Raw genomic sequence first — 21,166 nt, 5'->3', positions numbered from 1 at the left:
CTACTCAGAAAGATAATTTACACAAAAGCCCTACATGCAAAGCTGAAAGCTGCATGGGTCTAGCTAACAAAAAGCACGAGAAAGAGATGTTTTTGAACACTTCTCTTCCAGAGCTCAAACATCTCACTCACAGTTGTTACATGCTCCTGTGTGATTCAGAGCCTTTTCTCAGAAGAAAGTAGCAATTCAGTAGGAATTATTTTAAAGGAGGGCAGGGAGGTGATGGTTACATCCATCTCACCTTGAAGTCATTGAGCAATGCACCTCCTATCTGCCAGCAAAGCATCTTGCGTAAAACACAACCGCAAAGAAGGATGTGCTGATCCCTCATCCTTTCTCCCTGTGTGATTGTTTAGTTTTGAATGTGAGAGGAAAAAGTGAAGAGCAGAGGTGGTCCATGGGCACCAGATGAGGTTATGCTTTGCACTGATTTGTAGGATAAAAATCCCAGTGTGTACTGGTCTCTGTGGAGATTGGGGATTATGTGTTTTCAGCATTCTTTCCCTCAGTTTAGGAGTCTATGGGAGCCTTTGAGCATCCCTCTTCATCCCACCGCAGGAGTAATAGCCTCAGGACAATTCATGAAACAAGACATGGCAGGTATTTACTAACACCTGCATAAACCAGCAACAAACAATGCCTCTTCCGTAGTTTGGGATCAATGGAACATTAAAACATGTAAAATCAACCTTTACAATCAAACTTGTTGCAAGATTTCTTCCATCCATTCTTTAAAGTGTCTTTGCTCAACTTCCTTTCTTTTTAAGCATTTCCTATAAAGTTTACCTGTGCTTCTTCCATTCATGAAGGCAACAACTTTCCTTGGTTGCTAAACCAATACCGTACTTTTTTAAAAGAGAGAAAAAGCTTTCTGGTGTCACCATGTAATTTTCCAGTAAGCCACGAGAGGGCAGGTTGTGCTCTCAATACAGCTGCAGATTTTTATAAGCAGCTGTTAAAACCAGTCACAGTTTTAAAGGCCGAATTACTAAACTAAGGGCCAGTCAGTGGAAAAAGGAATGCACGGGTCTTTGACCCTAATATTTTTTAAGTGCATCAGTCTAATGCCCTCATTGCTTTTCTTCTGGAAAGGAAAATACCTTTTCACTCAATTTACAAGAGAGAACAGAACAACTCTCCTTTGCTTCACCCACCAGCTCTTAGGCAAAATCTGTTACAACAAGTTAGCTACTGTGCTACATTTCTGACATTTCTCCCCCCTTTCTTTCCTGCCTCTCCCCCACTGCCACTGTGGGGCGGTTTGCCAGGCAAACCCTTGGGACAGCACTTTGCAAACTTGCAAGGTGATGAAGCTAGTCAATCACCCCGTGACCCCAAGGAAAAGCCTCATTCACCCTTGGAAATAGCAGCCTAGTGTGCATGCTAAACTTTGGCATTCATATCCCATGAAGGACAGAAATGTGTCAATCTCCATCCAACGGCATCTCTCTAAATTAATATTTAGCATGAACTGGTGTGTGTTCGGGGCTGTTAACCCTGGAGAAGAGAAGGCTCCAGGGAGATCTTATTGCAGTCTTGCAATACATAAAGGGGGCTTAAAAGAAAGATGGGGACAAAATTTTTAGCAGGGCCTTTTGTGATAGGACAAGGATAACGGTTTCAAACTAAAAGAGGGTAGATTTAGACTAGATATAAGGAATAAATTTGTTACAATGAGGATGGTGAAACATTGGAATAGGTTGCCCAGAGAGGTGGTGGATGCCCTATCTCTGCAAACATTCAAGGTTAGGTTGAATGTGGCTCTGAGCAACCTGTTGTAGTTGAAGATGTCCCCATTGATTTCAGTAGAGTTGGACTTGATGATCTGAACCCAAATTCTTCTGTGATTCTATGTGAAGACCCATAGTCTTGTAGTGGCAGAAAACAGCTGACATCTCCTTCAGAAAGGCACCTGGAGGTCTCAGACCCAGCTACGATCTGACACTGATCAGCATCCAACCAATGTGATACGTGTACACCAGGTCTCTGGAGACCTCATCTGATGTCCTCAGCACCGCGTAACACTGGTTCCTAAACAGTAAAAAACCCCAAAAGGCAGGCTGGGTTGATAGCTAAGGTACTGGGCTGAGCTGCTGTACGAAAAGTGCTTCAACCTTTGACATCTTGGGCATAAGCCAGGAACAAGTGCACTGGAATCCCCCAAAACAGCAGAAATGGCACCACATTGTTGTCCACCTGACGCAGCAAGGGCTATCTGAGTGGATGGTGAGCAAATAATAATTTTTTTTTACCCAAAAAGTCCACATTTTAGAGGTAAGTTTTGTGGGTTCCACATATTCAAAATCTGCTGACATCATCTTTCTAGTTCGCATAGGCAGTATTGAGCAGGCCTAGAAGAAATACCAGAAACTGTTACTAACTGAATTTTTTTTATACAATGTTTTTGTAAGACTCAGGACTTCACAACACACAAAGTCTGAACACCCCATTAATGTAACATATGAAGCACCAAGGCTGACAAAATCTGTCCAGGACTTCATTTGCGGTATAAAAAACCTGTCTCAAGATAACATAGGAAAACCACTCAAATGTGGTTCAAACCTATGTTTAAATAAAGAAATATAGGGAATATATAAAAGAATGTTTAAGATGGGGTCTAGTGAGAGCCACATCCAAACCTAATTCTCCACCTGCAGACCGGGGTAACTCAAGCTGTCTCAGTTTCGTTACCTTGAGTCCTGGGTCCCAGAAGGTAAAACACGAGGTAAAACACGAGTGCACATGCAGGTGTCAGAAAACTCCTGCTCTTATATTTTAGGAGAATTTGAGTTTCAGACTTTGCCTACTGTTAACATCAGCTTGATTGGAAATAATATATAGAATTGATCATGTTTCTGAAATAAACTGTAACCAGGGGGTTCCTATAGTATTTTGTCAAACTGCAGGAGATACTTTGAAACTTAAAAAAAAAAAGACTATGTTATTCAGAATATTTATTGATAACAGTAAAATAATATGTTATTCAAATATATATGTAGAGTTAATAACTTTCAGCACATCTTAATGCTCCTAAATGGAATCAAGAACACATTGAGGTGAAAAATTATCTTGATTATTCAAGTTTCTGCTATTTGGATTCTTAGCTGTCTTGATCTAAATCTATAGAGGATGACTTACGAGTGTCACACACTCCAGATAACATTTAGTAGTGAGAAAAATCTATCTTGTCTTGGGCCTTGCTCATATGTACCCAGAGACTTCACACATTACAATTCACGAGATAACAAGAAAAACCTGAATGAGAACAATTTAGTCAGCTGCCAAAGGAGTGTGTGATAAAGTCTCAGCTAAGATCTCAGTAAGTCAGTCAAGGTCACTTCCTACAAGAATAAGCAAAGACACAAAGCGAGGGCACTAGGCCTCTCCCATGTACTTTTTGGGGCTGAAGCTCACATTCATCAGTGGTTCAAAACCTCTTCTCTGCCTTCGGTGCTGGAAAAGCACAAGCAGCAGTACAAGCACCGTCAGAGCTATAAGTGCTCCTCCTATTGTGGATCCAACCATGACAGCCCAGGCTTGGGTTTCTTCAAGGGAACCTGCAAATATGAAATTACTAAAGTGAGGAAAGCCCATTATTTAATTTTCCAAATTACATGGAAGAAATAATATTTCCCACAACTTGATAACTATGATTACTTGTGCAGCTGTGCCTGTGACCCACAGGCCACAGGGGATGCTGGTAATGCACCGTGTAACCAAGATACATACTAGAGCTGGAGATGTTTCCTGCCTGAGAAGTCTAGAGCTGAATTTAAATTTCAACATTTTATACAAATTAAAGTGTTGGCAATGGGAAAGATTGACAGTGATAAGATAAAAAACCCCATTCTTTCATCTAATTTGGCCAAAATTACGAATTATTTAAGCAATTCTTTCTACAATAACTTTCCAATACAGCTGCTTCCAAGCTATTTTGGTCAACAGAAAACCCTCAAATTTTCCTGTAGACAGCAAAGCAGCTTATTGTCAAACTTTTAACTGAAAACACTAATTAGTGTGGTTCTGCTGACCAGCTCCTGATCATATCTGCTGATTTTGAACCACTTCTGAGGAACCACTGTCTTCTAAGATAATATTGTCCATTCCAATAATAACACTGCTCTACTTGGCTGAATTTTCATGTTTTTATTTATGCTTTCAGAAGCAAAAATTGCCTGCCGTCCTGTTCTGAAAAATGCTACATATACTGAGATATAATAATTACATTTGACTAAACATTCACAAAAAGCTCTGAAGAGGATTTCAGGTACTTAGAAGTTAGCTTGACAAATGGGTTTAAGGAGACAGATGGCTCAGGGAGACATCACACTGATAATAAAAGCAACTGAAAATCTTTTGCCCCAGTCTTCAGTCTCTGTCAACAAAATAGTTGAGGGCAATCATTCCAAAATTCTGCAAGGTCACAAAATGAATTGTTTACCACTTTACCATCTTTCAAGAGCCAGCCACATAATAACATATGTTGATTTCTAATGTGATTATATAAAGTACAATTAGCAAGTTATATACTTAGATAAAAGAGAAGAGTTTAAATGTAAAAGCTTTATTGTCTAAACACAGGCCATGCACACACCCCTTCACAGAGAGCTAACAATTTATTTAGGTGAAAGATGAGAAGCAGCAGAATCACAAGCTGCCTTTGTTCCTCTCTGGATGCCTCATGCTCAAGGGGCAGCTGCATTTTCAAAGTAGGAGAAGGGTATAGTAGTCCAAAGGGAGGAAAACTTAAACTCCATAAAAGGGGAAGTTTAAATTCTCAGGAAAAATTCTAGGGATGACCCCAAGAAAAGCACAGCAAAAGCTACAATGCCTTCACAAATCAGGGGTCTCCTGCATGAATGCAGCCCAAGGACAAGGGTTTCAATCTTTTGTAGTCTATAGACCTTTAAACAGTCTCCACAGATTAAAACAGATTAAAACCACAGGCTCCTGGGCTGAAAAAGTATTTTTTGATGACTGGCATTAGCCAGAGAAGCTCCCTGCAAGAGTGTCTGCCCTCTGATGGGTTAAAGAATCCTCTAACAACATTGGGATAAACAACATTGGGAACAGGAGTCAAAATCAACTACTCAGCCCAGAGAAGCACTATTCACAATGCTGGAGCAGTTCCAGCTGATGTGTTTTGCAGCAAAGGAAACTAAGCATGTGCAGACTTACACGGTGAGTTGTGACTACCTGTCTTTGCTACCATATGTGTTTGCTAGTGAGCAGGTGAATAGACCTGTGCGTTTTGTGAAAGGCTCACATTGAAAATGTGAGCTGTCTCATCACTTGGCCTGGAACAGCGTCCACACCTCTGAGGCATACCTGGCAGGTCAATGGCATAGGTGTAGCCAAGTTGCTCCGCAGTTTGGAAGAGCTCATCGTTGGTCACAGGAGGGAAAAATGGGACCATGTTGTACAGTCGGTTGTGACCGATCGGAGCCAGTTCATCAGGCCAAGCATTGTCATGGGGCTTAAAACGTTTCATCCACTCATCAAAGATGGCATCAGTAAAGGAGTGAAGAACCTGCAAATCCAGGTATGGGCACACGCATTTATTAAGCTCTTTCAGAACTCAACAACCTTTAAAACACTCTCAAGGTGGCTGGAGCTTTTGAAGAGAGAGAAGAGGATAATTTAATTTAGATGGAATTAAAGAATGGGAAACTAGGAAAGCTCAGGAGAAGACTAAACTGATCTCCTTCATGGGACATTATGCTGTATGCATCCTTGTTGCTGCTTGTTCATAATAAGCTGTTTCTCCAGACAGTTTAATATCAGCTGGAATCAAATGGACAGGTTCACCTTCCCAGGTGAGGGACCACTGAGATCATTCAGGTGAATGTACCTTTCAAAATTATTTTAATAATTCTCATCTCTGAACAAGTATGGGAAGTTGCAGGAAATTTGATTCCATCGTGCTCATTTTAAAGTGTGCCACCAGCTCCACAGGTCCAGGTGCCCATGAATTTGATCAGGTGTTGCTCAGTGTGTTTATAGGTCTGTGGTTAACTGATACAGGAGAGTTGTCTCAGAAACCTAACAAAAGTGTCTGGAGCAATTCAAACTGATTTCCTCATGTAAAACATGCACTCATGTTTTTTTAATTACAACCCTGGAAAAAACTTAGAAAATATCATATAGAAAATAATCTTGGGTATAAAATTACAGCATAGTGAAATAAATTTGACTGTGTAAGAAAGAAACTAATGTAGGAATTAAAGAATTATTAAGGAAATAATCTAGAGAACATTACATAATTATTTGGACTAATTTCTCCAATAAAAGATTGCAAACTTAAAATATAGGTAAGAAAGAAAAATATATGTCTAATATATAGACGTAATAAATAAAGAACTTATATATAATGACTAGGTTTAATCTAACAAAAAGGAAAATAAATTTGCATGAATTTATTAGGAGAGAAACATGTATAAGCAGAGTCAACTGCTGGCTTTTTATTTGCACACTGCTGTTTGTGCTGCCCATTGCAGTGCAGCACTATACTGATGCACCAGTGAAACCACATTATTTCTATTTCCCAAGAGACCCTGATATTAGATGTGCTTCCTTTTAGCCTGTAAATTTTGAAACAGAGAAACAAACTACTCAGTCTACTGCTTTAAATTAACTAGCCCTACTTTCAGTTTACCTTGTTGCTGTAAAATTGTCTGATATAAGCCAGTAAATTTAGATACCACGTAATGAAAGGATTCAGAGCAATGTGACTTGGAATAGCAGCTCTTCTCCCCAGAATCTTATTTTATATTTTACAAATCACCCTGAGATTTCTTTCCTTTTTTTATTTGACTATTATGCAGGTGTGGCAGTGTTCAAGAAAAGATAAAAGATCCTTCTTTTCTATCAAAAGACAAATTTTTAGGAAATTAATTTTCCTTGTTCTGCAAATCTCTGGTGAGAAAGGTGCCTTTGAGCCACAATCATTGCCAGTCACGCTGGGGGTAAAAGACCTACCACAAAGATGGGATCGTTGGCAGCTGCATGAGGAAGAGCACTGGTCCCATTCAGGAAGGAGTGAGCCAAGTTATGAAGGCTCAGCATTGACGAGTTCAAGGCTCCATCTGGTTTATCGAAGCCCTCCAGTGCATTCCTGCAGATGGGTAAAAGCACCATCAAGGAACCATATTTGGCTGACAAATGTGCTCATAAAGAAAACCAGTGACCCAGATGGCTCTAGAGGAACTGAAGGACAAACCTGAAACTGAAACTGGAATTGCGGAAGAAGGGGGGTCTGTCAAACTCCTGCAGCGATAGGCACCTCCTGACATCCTCCATGGTGGGCAGCTGCTCACTGGAGCCCTTGAGTGGCCTCCGCTGCAGCGGCCCTTCATCACTCCCGTTGCACAGCGTGACCAGGCGGTTGTAGTCATCCAAGCTGAGCCAGAAACAGAAAGAGGCACAAGTTAGAAGAAGGTGATGACTTTTTCTCCGGTAGTATAAGAGGCCTCAGCTCTCATGTGACAGAGCAGAGGCTGGGGACAGACACCTCCTGGCACATGCCGGTCTACCTCCTGTGGGAGATGAATTTATTGCAAGACTGTCACCATGCCATGGTTTTCTGTGGCTCTGCATCCTCTGTGGACCATGAGTTATTTGGACCAAGACCTACCAGGTTCATTGTCCACAGAGATAGGATGCTTTTAAAAAGGGAAGCACAAACTCCCATCATGCCTTCTACCCTCTCAAGGGTTTTCATCAGGCAATCTGAAACAGTCTTTTCAATTTTGAACTGAGAAACTTTCACTCCTGAGTAAGGACTACTTTTTTTAACTCTTAGTAAAAAGGGAAAAAAACCCAAACAAAGAAAACAGGAAAGTCCCACTGTGGTCTGAGCTAAGAAAATGACAGAAAACAGGATTTCACTTTCCATCTCTCATCCCCTTTAGAAGAAAAGCAACTATAACTCATTACATCCTCTTTTTTCAGGGCCTGTAGAACATCTTGCTGATACAGGGGTTGCCCAGTAGCTAATGCTACTCTCATATCAGGGAGAGAAAGAGGGAAGGAGGAGGAGAAAAACACTGTAAGACTTCTGGAAAAAAGAAAAATCTGTCTTATTCAATATGAAATGAAACAGCATTTTCAGAAACTCATGAAGTAAACAAAAGGTCTTCCCTGTTTAACCTTGCCAACGCAAAAGTTTAGTCACTTCAGTTTTCAAGAAAAAAACAAAGCTCTATTTATCTTACAGGAAAAAGTTGGGGCAAGATTTAAAGCCAACTGGTGCCTAAAGCTGGAATTTCAAGTAGCTCTTTAGGTATCCAAAGATGCTCTTCTGAAAAGGCCTGAATTTTTGGTACTTTTCTGTCTGACTGACTGCATGCTCCCCCTGAGCTGACAGAAGAATGATATATGGGTGTTGCAACCAACAGCATCTTATGTCACAGCGGCCCAATCCTGCATTTGAATCCCCCATCAAAGCCCTGCTCTCATACAAATCAGTATCTGCCTACAGAGAGCTGGCAGCAAGCTCCTGGCTGGCTCTGTGCTGTTTTTCATGTGAAATCTCAGACACTTTGAAGTCAATCCTCAAACTGCACTAAATGTATCAGGGTTAAGGTCTCATCTAATAGAAGGGAACAGATTTTTTAACCTATCTCCAGCTTTGTGTACGCCGAAACAGTTTTCTGTTTCTGCTGCCAAGATCGGTTGGACGTATATTACAGAGAACCAACACACAGGCACAAAATCTATCTTTTTTAGAAAGGTACTTGCCAAAGTGTAAACTCTTCAGACCTTTGCAGCCATAAATTGGCTGAATCAACTAAAATTCTGTATCAGAAGTACCATTTTTAAAAAATATACTTCCATAATACCAGCTGAGAAAGTTTATACAGCACATCTACACACAAACTGACAGCGATTTCCAGTTTTAAATAAGACGTCTTGGCTCTTTTCCTGCTGCTCACTCACACTGAGAGAGCAGCCCATGCTGTGAATGCTGAATGAAAGCAAGGATTGGTCAGCATGCAAGCTTGCCCTAGATATTTTCATACCTGTTACAAACTACTTGCCAACGGGAGAACCTGGAGCTCAGGTTGATCAGCCCTGGGTCATCAGGCCGAGATGCTCCAAAGAGCTGGTCCGTGCAGATGTCACACTCATTTCTACCCGTGGCGAAGTTCCAGTAAGGCAGCGCAAAGGAGTCGTTGCCCATCAGTCGCTGCAATGGACAGAAACGCATTAGCAGAGAATCACCTTCAAAGGAAAGAGAAAGAAAGGGATTCCTTCAAGCTGTTCACTGGGTATTCACGGGATATTTCACTGCATATTCTGCTTTTAATTCTGCATTTTAACTACATGCATTTCACAGTACTGCTCCAACTCCTTTCAAAAGATTGGGGTGTTAAGTCAGTCTAAGCAAAGTCATTGTCACTAGTTTCCCTACTGTGGGACTGCACTTCTTTTGGCCATGTTAGGATTTCTGCCAACTCAGAGACCAGGCAGAAGAGCAGAAGCAGAGATGAATTGAGCCTTAAGCAACTAAGAGGCTTTCTGAGTGATGTAAGTGGGTAATCGGTAAAATTGTGCATGTGGTTGGCTTTCATTCCAGAAAGGCTAGCCCTGGGGAGGAATCTGGACTGGTATTAATAGGGGAGTACAGTGCATTTGCTTGTGCTTGCTTGTTAGATACGATTTCACACAAACAAGATCCTGCAGCTACTTTAATAGCAACCATTTTCATAACGAAGATCGGCAAGGCTGAAATACTGTAACATTGCCAACGCAGATGTCATGCAAATGGAAATTAGTTAATGCTTCTGTAACTGACCATCGGGCATGTTAACATATATATCTTTAAAAAGATGTATTGATAAATATATGTATGTATTAATTGTATAATATGGCACATTTAAAGGGAGTGATATTTAGAGCTAGTTTCGTTAGGATGACATCTTCAACATCAGTAGACAATATCTGTTACCAAGTTTTACATTAAGGTGTCACTTTGATTTTGTTAACATATACTATTATTTTACATCTTCTGTCCTCTGTTGTGGATGAAGGGAAAAAATCTCTGTGATAACCTTCACATCATTGTTCACAGTGAGAAACTGTTCAGTCCTCCGTATCCTGAAAGCCCTAATTTCACTCAAAACAGAAAAAAGGATCAGTGAGCAAATACTTCTGGGACTTCGGGTAAGAAACTATCCTAGGAAACAGCTTACCCTGGGCTGACTCAACAAAGTCACATAGCAAAAGGGAGAAGCTGCACAAGGAAATGGAAAAGCTGTTCAGCTAACCTGCAGATCTCTCTCCAGCAACAGCAAATGGTACCTATGCCAAGTGACAAAGGCAGGTCCTTGATGGGAGAAATCAATACCTTTGAAGGGGCGGCCAGGACCTACAAAGGAAAGATAAAATAGTCATTTAGGAAACAAATGAGGCTTGAGAGAAAGACAGTACCTTCTTTTATTGCCTAGAGTGGAGTTAAACAAGGACTTTCAGCTCAGTATCTTTGAAAAGAATGCACACATAAGAAGCAACATCACTTACTTGGAACAAGCAAAACAAACTCCTCTGGGGATATTTCGTCAGTGTTTCTCAAAATTTCACATTCTCTACAATGTTGGGTATTGTGAAGATTTCTTCTCACTTCAGTGGATTTTGATTTTAAGAAGCAGTTTACTTTCTCAAACTCTATCTCTTTGCTAATATATACCACATTATCTCATTCTCTTGCTCAGCTGCAGGACTTACACCATGTATCTATCAAGAGAACCTCAGCATTTTCCATAACATGGTAACAATAATTCAACACTCTTTGCCAATTTTCTTTAAACTGTGCTTGTTATTTTTGTATTGTATTTTGCTGTTACACAAGAACTAAGATACCCAAACGTGAGAGGCTTCAAACCACATATGGATTTTTTTATCACTGCAGCAAGCTTCAACCCACATATGCATTTATTTACTATTGCAGCGGCACTAGAAGTTGTCTCTTTCCCTTTCCATATGACTGTCCTGTCCCCTGAAGGACCTTTGCTCTCACTAGGGCAGAAACTGCTTCCTTCAGCCCTGCAAAATGGAACTATGTGAGAAGGATGAACTAAATGAAACCCACTGCAGAGTAACAGACACCCTCCATCAAGGAGATAGATATGGGTTGTTCAGCTTGCACAGAGGACTGCCAGGTAGAAAAGCCATACCGGTTGGTGTCTCCTCCTGCAGGAAGTAGGCTTGGTGAAATGAGGGTGGTATAGGTACTTCTGTCTAGAAAAGCTATCAGGACTAGGAATCTGGATTTGGGAGAAAGCATGGGATTATATACCCAAACCTCTAACCTAGGTTGGTTTCAAAAGCTGACTGTGGTTAGTCAGGCAAATCCCATCCTTAGTGACTTGCTGAAGACCACAGAAAGCAGTAGCACTCTGGTCCCAAATATCTATGCATGGTCTGTGCCTTCATCACTGTAGAGCCCCTTTACCACTGCCACTGCAAGCACTACCTTGTCCTGTGGACTAGAAACATCTTTTTGAAGTCAGTCAATGCCTGACCACACTTCACTCAATGGTGAATACTGTGCACTGCCCCCCTGCCAGATGGAAGATGCACCAGGGATTGCAACTGGTGTGCTCCAGCTGCCACGAGGTAGGGGACCAGACCACAGCAGGTCCAAAGGACATCTCCCTTGACTATGGATGACCACCAGCTTCTCACCACTAACTGTTTTGCTCCACAGTGCTGTGCCTACTACTGGGACTCACTGCTCAATGGGGCAGCACAGCTGTGTTAAGCATATACCTTTGTTTGGCAGTGATACTCATCAGCCTTTCCTTTACCTGCAGAGCCCATTGGATAAGAAAAGCACTAACCCATTAGCGTGTCTCTGACTGAGTAGTAATGAAGCCAAACAAAGTAGTTATAAATACTACAATTGGCAATTTGCGGTTCCTCTCCGGTTGGACCGAGCAGACTTCTCCAGTGCTGAGTTGCAATTACGTAGTCTGGGTGAATGGTTGTCTTTGCACGGTCTAGAGCATCGAAGAACTGCTCTCTCTCCTCTGCCGTCAGGGAGTGGACATTCTTCCTGACAACTGCTGGCTTCCTCGTGTTGCATTCAGGGCCAGTCCAGCCAAACTTGCAGTCACCACAGTTATAGCCACCAAAGTTTCCTGGATCAAGAGGGTACAAGCAGTCACAACATTAAGAATCAGGGAAAACTAACAGTGAAATGCAGAAGAATTAAGATTTAGCACTCTTTTCCTCCAGAGATGCCAGTTCCTGGAAGAGACAGGAGCTGAGCAGATTGGCAGCTTTGCCAATTGCCTAACCAGAAGGATGGCTGGCTCGATTCCCAGAGCCACAGCAGGGCCAAGAATCACGCACAATCAGATGGGGATGTGAAGCTGCGTAATGGGCGTGATGCCCTGAGGTGCTCAGAGCTCTCCAAAGCCTTCAGGCACGTGAGAAGTCTCAGTGAATAGAGAGCTGAGCAATTGAGGTTAAGACCATGATGAAGTGCTTTTCTGGATTGACTCTCAAGTACTCCTGTTTTTCCAGGATCAAACCCAAAACAGGGTCAGTTCACATGGATCATTAAGTAGAGAAGAAAATCCCCAAACAAAACAGTTCTCTTAAGGACAAAACTTAGGAGAAATTAGCACCTCTTAACAGTGTGTCACAAACCAGGGCAAGCACCAGGGGTTCTGTTGGTCACGCTTTAAGCATTATTAAATGGTGCTCCAATAACAGCCTGAGAAACACTGCACTACTGTCGTTTCCTGCTGGCACTATTCCTAAGGCAAGTTACCAGGTCCGCTCTAGGCTATTAGGTCATACTCTCCGATGTGATGGAAGAGTCCAGGAAAGCAGCGCTTGCTTTAAGCGTGGCCTCTTGCACACTGTGGCAGACAGCTGGCAGCAGCAGAAAGGCCCTGCTGCAGCTTAATCCCCCATTGGTGAGGGAAACAGGGAACAACCGACCATTCCTGCAGTGGACACCTCCCTCCTGCCTGCACTGTCGGCAGGCTGCTGGCATATCAGTGGCGTAGGACAGTGGGCATTGCTGCCAGGGGAAGGGGGAAGCAGAGTGGCAACCACAGGTCCTCTGGGATCTCCACTCTATTCTCAAAAATCTGCACTGAGACTCCTTATCCCCATCCCACCCTCCAACTCCCTATACACACTCACTCCACAACAACCATGACAATCATTTTCCAAAATGCAAGAAAATCTCACTGCTTACCACACATATCACTGCTGCTAGATCCAGGACAGGATTCTGGCTAACATGGGGATGGGGAAGTATCTTATGAAATGTTCCTGGATAGGCAAATGTCCCTAGGTTGTAGGCTTGAGTCTATGAGCACAACAACAGTTAACCCTAAAGTAAGATTTCAAATTGTCAGGGGCTACAGAACTTATTACCAAATTCAAAGATGCATGAGGATACAAGGGATGTTACCAAGAAGACTCTGTAACTCATGGCTGCCTCTTAGTGCAAGGGCTACTGAACTCTAAACATTTGTGACAGACTTCTGTGAGACCTACCAAGATGATATGAGGACTCCTAAATGTGGTTTTGGACAGCTTATGATTATTTCGGAGGCCCTGAGGTCTATAAGTTTACATGCTACCATGAAGCTTAGGACCAGTGCTAAGGTTGGGGACCACAAGCATGAAGACTTCAACAAAGTTTTGGATCATGCACATCTTGATGGCATACCATGGGGACAGTTTCCAGGTATATGGCTTACATTTTGTACCAATGCAAGTAGGAGCAGCCAGGTTCAGCTGCTATGTTCCATCTAGGGCAGAAGGCACTTGAAGCCACAGGTCTGCATTGGTTTAGAAGAATGAATACATACACCAGTAAAAGCAAGAAGGTTATAGTTTTATGAAAGAAAGAAGATTGTATGGATATGTTATTATGATGAGGGCAGAGATGGCAGGGGAAACAGCATGGAAGGTTGATTTGATCACAATATCCTGAGGATCCCATCAGAACAGCATTATTACTGTTATCTATCTGGTGTACTCCACTGTCTGTGTACTCGCTCATTCTTCACGGCTCAGCCTAGCAGTTAAGGCCCATCACATACTGTACATACTGTACTGACCAGATAACAAATATCAGGAATATCTTGTAACATTGCCAATTAGGCCATGTATATTGCTCAAGTTTCAGTCATGGACCATGAACTTCTGGAAAGCATCTGTTGATGCCTCACACTCGAAGGTACACTTCAATCCTTTTTAAGAGAAGGAAGAAAAGTAAGAATTAACCATAAAAAGATCTGTCAACAGCCTCTTTCGAGATTGGCAGTAACACTTCCAGTCATTTAAAGGACCCCTCTTCTCACAGTGCTGGATAAGCATCACACAGCACTATCAGAACCAAAGTCAGTGCAGAACCAGGTTTGTCCTGTCTGGTCTTAGTACCAAAACCAGTCACTTGTTGAGGCTCTGATGGTGCCTATTCCTCTTTCAGTCAAGGCCCTTTGAATCTATGCAGGTCTTGATGCCTGAAATCATTTTATCAGACAATATCTGTATTTTAGGTATACTCTATGTGCCTCCTCAGTCTCTGAAAAAACATTTGCAAGACCTGAAACACTGAAGCATCTACACGGGGAAAAAAGCTTTTCTCCACCTCAGTGGCATTTGGAGCCAGGTGGAGCTATGATTTCTCACCTGTTTCCCTTGGGCAAGTGATAATTACTTCCAACTGATGCTCTGCAGGATTTTCTCCCTTAACCACCCAATCTATGAAGGAATCCAAGGGGTCCATTCTTTCCATCGCTTCCCCAGACACTTTTCAATGTGATCTGAGCTTTTGCTGAGTAGGAAGACTGCAGTGGAGACTCGCAAACAGGAGGAGATGATTTCCAGGGAAAGTGGTATTTCACACTGCAATATTTCTGCTGATTGTGTTGAACATGTTTGTGCCATCCTTGGGTCTATTTTGCAATGTTCTATTGTCAGAAACACACATAATAGCAACACTTTATGATATCAAAACTTGCTTTTCATCATTTTCTTTCAACAGACTCCTTGCATCACAGGACTGTTGTTATGCAGCAGCTGAAATGGCAAGAAGCTGATGGAGGTGTGTGAGATTTCCTATAATGCAAACAGGAATGATTGCAGTAATCAGACCTAGGGTTTTTTTATGTCCCACCCAAACCACTTTTGCAGTATTTGTTTCTAAAGCACTCTACCAGGCCACTGGTCTGGAAATGATCCATTGCGGTTTTCAGAAAATTTATTTACCGCCTTGTGGACTTCCCACATGACAATACTGTGAAATGTATGTCCTCTTACAACTTAACTTCCATGTCTGCTATGCTGGTGATGGTGGACTTCAATAGCACAGCTTTAGGAGACCAGGATATAGCACACAGTAGATATTTTTCAGTAAGGCAGTTAGACCCATTCAAGATCATTTTGCACACAGAAACCATAGGGACATGCAAGGATTTACGCCTTAGCATTTTTTCACCTTCAGCGACTAACGCATAGCAATTCAGTGTACTACCTCCCCAAGGCTATGCCAGGGACAACAGAGACTATTATCATCTCCTGTGGTTCCCAGAGAATACAGTGTTGGAGGTCATTCTGGTGCCCAGGCAGGAGATGATGTCACTGTTGGATGCTCCTGGCTTGTTCCCGTTTCCAGGAATGACCATTGTACTGTTGCTGGCCAAAAAAAAAATCATCTGAGATGTCTTCTCCACTAGTCCTTTTGTCTGGATATGGGATAACATGCCTTGAGTGGGGCCTGTCTTCTTCTGTGACTAATCTCACCAACATTTATGGTGCTCTCTCTCAGAGAAGTTGGATGAATCTCACTGTTTCTGTAGGCACTATGGCCATGCTACTTCTCCCATTGGGTCAGTCCATGGGCATGGCACTGAGATAAATGCACTTCTTATGATGTGACCCTTGATATGTGTTTATACACATCATTTGTGTATACTAACACCGGTCATTACATACCACTGCAGCTGCTTCTCGAACCCAGAGATTGCCTGAGATCATGGATTTTTCTGCCTCTTAGGGGTCATAACATGTGGTTGGCCTTCAGACACCAAACATAACACAAATTAGTAACTCCATCAACTCAGTGTCTTTTCTTCAGTAAAAATAAACCTACTCAACACTCACCATCTTCTGCCTTGTTTTACTGTATCAAGATGAAACCTGAGCAGCTGCCACACCTCTTCCCTCCACAGGGATCAGCTTAATACACTTTATTTATTGGATGAGGAGAAAGGACTCCTTTTCAGACTTCTTCAGCCATTGCATTAAAACAGGAGTTACATTAGATTTGAAATACCAGCACACTTCAGGTAGGATAAGGATTCCTACCATGTGAGACAAATGGCTAACTCTCCTCTCTTCTAGCTCTTCATTTAGACACCCTGATAGTCTGTAGGATGTGGAAGATCTGTACCTACTACAGTATTTAATGGGATCATCAAGGTATGGCTATTATTTAATACTATCCCACAGGCACATTCTCCTACAATAAGTAATTTAAGTGCATTTTATAACTACTTCAGAAGCTCAATTTTATCTCATGGGATGGTCATCATATCAGCTACTTGGCTTAACTGGCAATATTCAGCACATGCCCACATGTAAACCTTAGAAAGTGGCAGCAGAAAAAAAGAATTATAATTATGTTTAACTCCTCAGGGAACTCAAACAACGTCATTGTTTAATCACTAGCACAATCTGTACTAGCAACCACATGACTGACTGCAGTGGTTTTTCACAGTAGTCTTCTGTATTGAGTTTTTAAAGTGCTATACCAGATATGTATCTGTAAAATGTTATCATCCAGAACTCAAAATAGCATTTAGTTCATAAGTCTTCTAAAATAATTTTCTTCTAAATTAAATTTATTGCACTGAAAAACCGCTTTGTTGTCTAACTAGCTACACGTCTCAATATTCAAGGTTAGACTAGTGTATCCAACACCCTGTCTAATTCAACACGTACATCTTATTGAAAAACAAATTACCAAAGTCTCCTTCACACAGTCTGCACACTATCAGGATCTGACATCAGGTCATTTCAGTTTAAGAATTCAAATAAATTGAATTAATATTAGGTGCACCCAAACCAATTGTAGAAGACATTCAATTAATTCAAAACTGAAAATAGACAGGGACTAACAACTCTTTGCTACCTTCTAACTACGTTAATGGCATAATCTCATATTTTTTATAGAGATTATATTTTTGCTGCAACCAACACACTGAGTGAAACATGCAGCAAGAAACATCCTGACAACAGATTTGCAGCTGTCTATTTGACCATAACCCTTGGTACAAAAAATGGGAAGCAAAGCTGGATCTTTCTGTTGTACTAATCTTATTCTGTTTTTCCCCAGTTAAAGAAAGACTAATGCATATTATCTGCTGAAGCCTAGAAATGGAAAAAAATTAATATGATCCCATAACCATTATCAATATTTGCATTTGGGTTCTTTTCCCTTTTCTTTTTCCTTTTCCTTTTCCTTTTCCTTTTCCTTTTCCTTTTCCTTTTCCTTTTCCTTTTCCTTTTCCTTTTCCTTTTCTTTTTCTTTTTCTTTTTCCTTTTCTTTTTCTTTTTCTTTTTCTTTTTCCTTTTCCTTTTCTTTTTCTTTTTCTTTTTCCTTTTCCTTTTCTTTTTCTTTTTCTTTTTCTTTTCCTTTTTCTTTTTCTTTTTCTTTTTCTTTTTCTTTTTCTTTTTCTTTTTCTTTTTCTTTTTCTTTTTCTTTTTCTTTTTCTTTTTCTTTTTCCTTTTCTTTTTCATTTTCTTTTTCTTTTTCTTTTTCTTTTTCTTCCCTTCCCAAACCTTCCCTTCCCAAACCTTCCCAAACCTTCCCTTCCCAAACCTTCCCAAACCTTCCCAAACCTTCCCTTCCCAAACCTTCCCTTCCCACACCTTCCCAAACCTTCCCAAACCTTCCCTTCCCAAACCTTCCCAAACCTTCCCAAACCTTCCCAAACCTTCCCTTCCCAAACCTTCCCAAACCTTCCCTTCCCAAACCTTCCCTTCCCAAACCTTCCCTTCCCAAACCTTCCCAAACCTTCCCAACCCTTCCCTTCCCAAACCTTCCCAAACCTTCCCAAACCTTCCCTTCCCAAACCTTCCCAAACCTTCCCAAACCTTCCCTTCCCAAACCTTCCCTTCCCAAACCTTCCCAAACCTTCCCTTCCCTTTTTTTCTTTTTTATAAATATTTATCATCTAGAATTGGATGGATATGATTTTAAGACTTTTTCCCTCAGTGAACAGCTTCAATGAATGGACAAATTTTCATTGTTCCTTTCTCCTTAGAGAAGTTTTTAGCAGAAAGCTCAAATTGACTAATTTATTGCGAAAACTTCAGAAACCCCCTTTTGGAAAATCCTGGCCCTGTTCCTCGTAGCTCCTTCAGGTTTCCAACCATACAGCCATCAGTTATATGACATGTTTAAATGGTACTGTCTAATCAAATAATCAGCTACATGGTAGCTCAAGTTCCCATAGGTTATAATTTACACAATGCCTAAACTCTAAATTAAACAGTGCCAAGATGGCACTGGAACAGTACCATTTTTACTCTTAAAGTGCTAGAAAGAGCCTTGGAGAGGCTGGAGTTTGCATAGTCTAGGAACCATTTCAAAGAGGCAGTTTGCAGATAATACACCTTAATAGTAGAGATGTGCACTGTTCCATGTCCCTTTGAATGAGCATATTTAATTTATCTTACTTAGGTACCATATGTTACCTATCATTATGTTACATAGGTACCATGGCACTGGATGCCTAATAAATACCACATGTCATATCACTTAAAACTCTGGTGTGTGGACAGCCAACCAGTGTATAAAACTGAATGGGAAAAAAATTACAAAAAAACTCTAATAGACACAGAGCCACAATTACCAGCATTGTAAAAGCATCAGATCTAATTCAAATCCCACACAGCTCTGGACTTCTTAGCATTATCCTAAAAATGCCTTTGCATACAGCATCAAGCAGAGTACAGCCCAGGAAAACTTTCTGAAAATCATCCTTAAGGATGCCTTCCGCCTTAATGTTTTATCACTGGTATATTTAGATTTAAAAACTGCAAGGAGAAAGAGGAATCCAAGTGAAATAAAAATACAGCAGCAGAACCCAAATTGAAAGAGCCAAGGAGAGCAGACAGTTAACAGAAGTAAGGCTGAATGAAAGAACACTACATTCTGCTCACGCATCTTGAGATTCAGTCCTGCAAATATCAAATACCATCTCTATCTCTACTTGGATAAGGAAATTAATGTCTGCCTATGCATGTCTGTCTCCACTGCTCTTCACTTCCAGGTTTTCATTTCCTAATTACTTTAACTGTGTAAATATGGGTGTATGCCCATGTGCTTTAGAATTCTTCTGACTCAGGGTTTGTGTCTGTATGTGAAACCTGACTTAAGTTTTTGGATGTATATAAGAACCTTTAAAAAGAAAAAAACCTGCATCAATTTTTTTTTTTTTTTTGTAAAGTGTCTGGAAAAGTCCTTCCACACTTGTATTTCAAGCATTTGAAATCCAGTCAAAGGAAGAGAGAAAAGCTGAAGTCTGCTGTTATTATTTTTAGAAGTTTCGGTAATGCCATGTATCTGTTTAAGTCATCTGGCACTACCACTCTGTTTCCAATCGATAAGAGCATTGGAAAACTTAACCTTTTGGGTTGAAATTTTCTGCAGTGCTGCCTTCTCAGATTGATCTGGGCTTTTTTCATAGTGAGAGCCAAGATATATTTTAGACTAAAGAGTTCAACTATTTCTAAGAATCAGGCTGAAGGAAAGCAGTCTATTCTTCGCATGTTGGAAAATTCAAACAATTTTATGTTTTCAACAAGAAATCCCAGGCTTCATTTGAAATCTGCTTAGCAAGTGACTTCAATGCCTGGGATGTGCCTTTTGCCCAACCCCTAGTGTCATCTCCTGCCAGCCCTGCACAGCACTCTGGACTGAGTCTGCAGTTCCTGCTCATTTTAACACTCCTTCAACCAGGGCTGTTGCTGAGAAAAGTCTTATCACCTTATCCTGCCCTGACCTCACCTTCTTACCCCCTCCCTCCTGCCAGCGCTAGTGAAGTGGTCTCATTAAAACCTTATTCCAGATCCATTTCACCTCCAGCATGCAAACACAGGAGCCCATGTGAAGTCACCAGTGAGAAGGAGCAGCTGGAGATGGGGAGGAAAAGGATGGGATGGCCTCTTTGGTGGTTATATAGACACATTTTGGATCAGTGTAAGTTGTAGACTTGGTTAACCATCCTGGGAAACACCCTGTCCAGACATCCAGACATTTTCAGTGCACAGGGCTATATTGTGCTGCAAAGTATTACTCCATGAGGAATAAATCTCTGATCAATGCACACTGATCAGGCTCACTGCATGATTAGCAGTGACAGAGGTTTGAATGCAGCACTGGAAGGTCCAAAACCGTGTGGAGAAAGGTGATGGGTGGTTACAGAGACACCTCCAGGGCCAAAGAGGAAAACATAAGAGAAAACACTTCTTTGACCCTGCTACTCTGAAAAAAGTGCTGATAGTATCATAAACATGGCAGATTTTTTAGGAAATTAATAATATTTGAAGTCTTCTTGATGCCTTATGCCATCAGAGATGTTTCTTGCCTTTGGAGCAAGGTTAGGAGACGTATCCATCCCCATTCCCTCCCTCCAGCACCCATCTCACCTGTGCACCGACAGCTACGGTTGAAGAACTTGAGGGGCCACCGTTCCCGGTCATCCACGTTTTGAAGGGTGTAGGGGCCACTCCAGGGCTGAGTGTCTGCCTGCACCCCCTCACACCGTCCCCTGCCCTGCAGGGACCCACAGATATTGCCTGGCTCCGTCCCCAAGGCTGGGCAGCAGCGCTTCAAGCGAAGGGCTTCCACCGTCATGCAGACACGAGGAAACTGTGCCTGTGCAGGACAGCAGCAGCTCAAGTAGCCCAGCCCAGCCCAGAACAGCCACGTCAGGATGCCCATTACAGGTGGGTGCAGGTCGTGCCTTTCCACTGGACCTGAGTGAGCGGAGCAGGGATATCTCTGCTGTGGGACAACCTGGCCTTGCCACAGCAACATGCCCCAGCCAACCAGGGTAATCCCTCTCACTGCTGAGGATGCTGGGTTTGGGGTTTTGCTTAATCCCAGTCTCTTAATTGCCTTGAA

At 41.7% G+C, this 21,166-nt stretch overlaps 1 protein-coding gene across 1 annotated transcript; it reads right to left on the bottom strand.

The window, feature by feature from the left end:
- Positions 1-2,941: 2,941 nt before the first annotated feature.
- DCT (dopachrome tautomerase) lies at positions 2,942-21,166 on the bottom strand. The gene is made up of 8 exons (XM_032679471.1): positions 20,689-21,166; positions 11,841-12,140; positions 10,269-10,369; positions 9,021-9,187; positions 7,220-7,399; positions 6,979-7,114; positions 5,329-5,530; positions 2,942-3,557 (listed from the first exon to the last, which is right to left on the bottom strand). Exons 1-8 carry the CDS (start codon positions 21,077-21,079, stop codon positions 3,376-3,378), a joined length of 1,659 nt encoding a protein of 552 aa, XP_032535362.1. The 5' UTR covers positions 21,080-21,166; the 3' UTR covers positions 2,942-3,375.

The sequence above is a fragment of the Chiroxiphia lanceolata genome, chromosome 2, assembly GCF_009829145.1.
Source record: "Chiroxiphia lanceolata isolate bChiLan1 chromosome 2, bChiLan1.pri, whole genome shotgun sequence".
Lineage (NCBI taxonomy): Eukaryota > Metazoa > Chordata > Aves > Passeriformes > Pipridae > Chiroxiphia > Chiroxiphia lanceolata.
The sequence above is the reverse complement of the archived record's forward strand: the minus strand, read 5'-3'. Positions and strand labels throughout refer to the sequence as shown.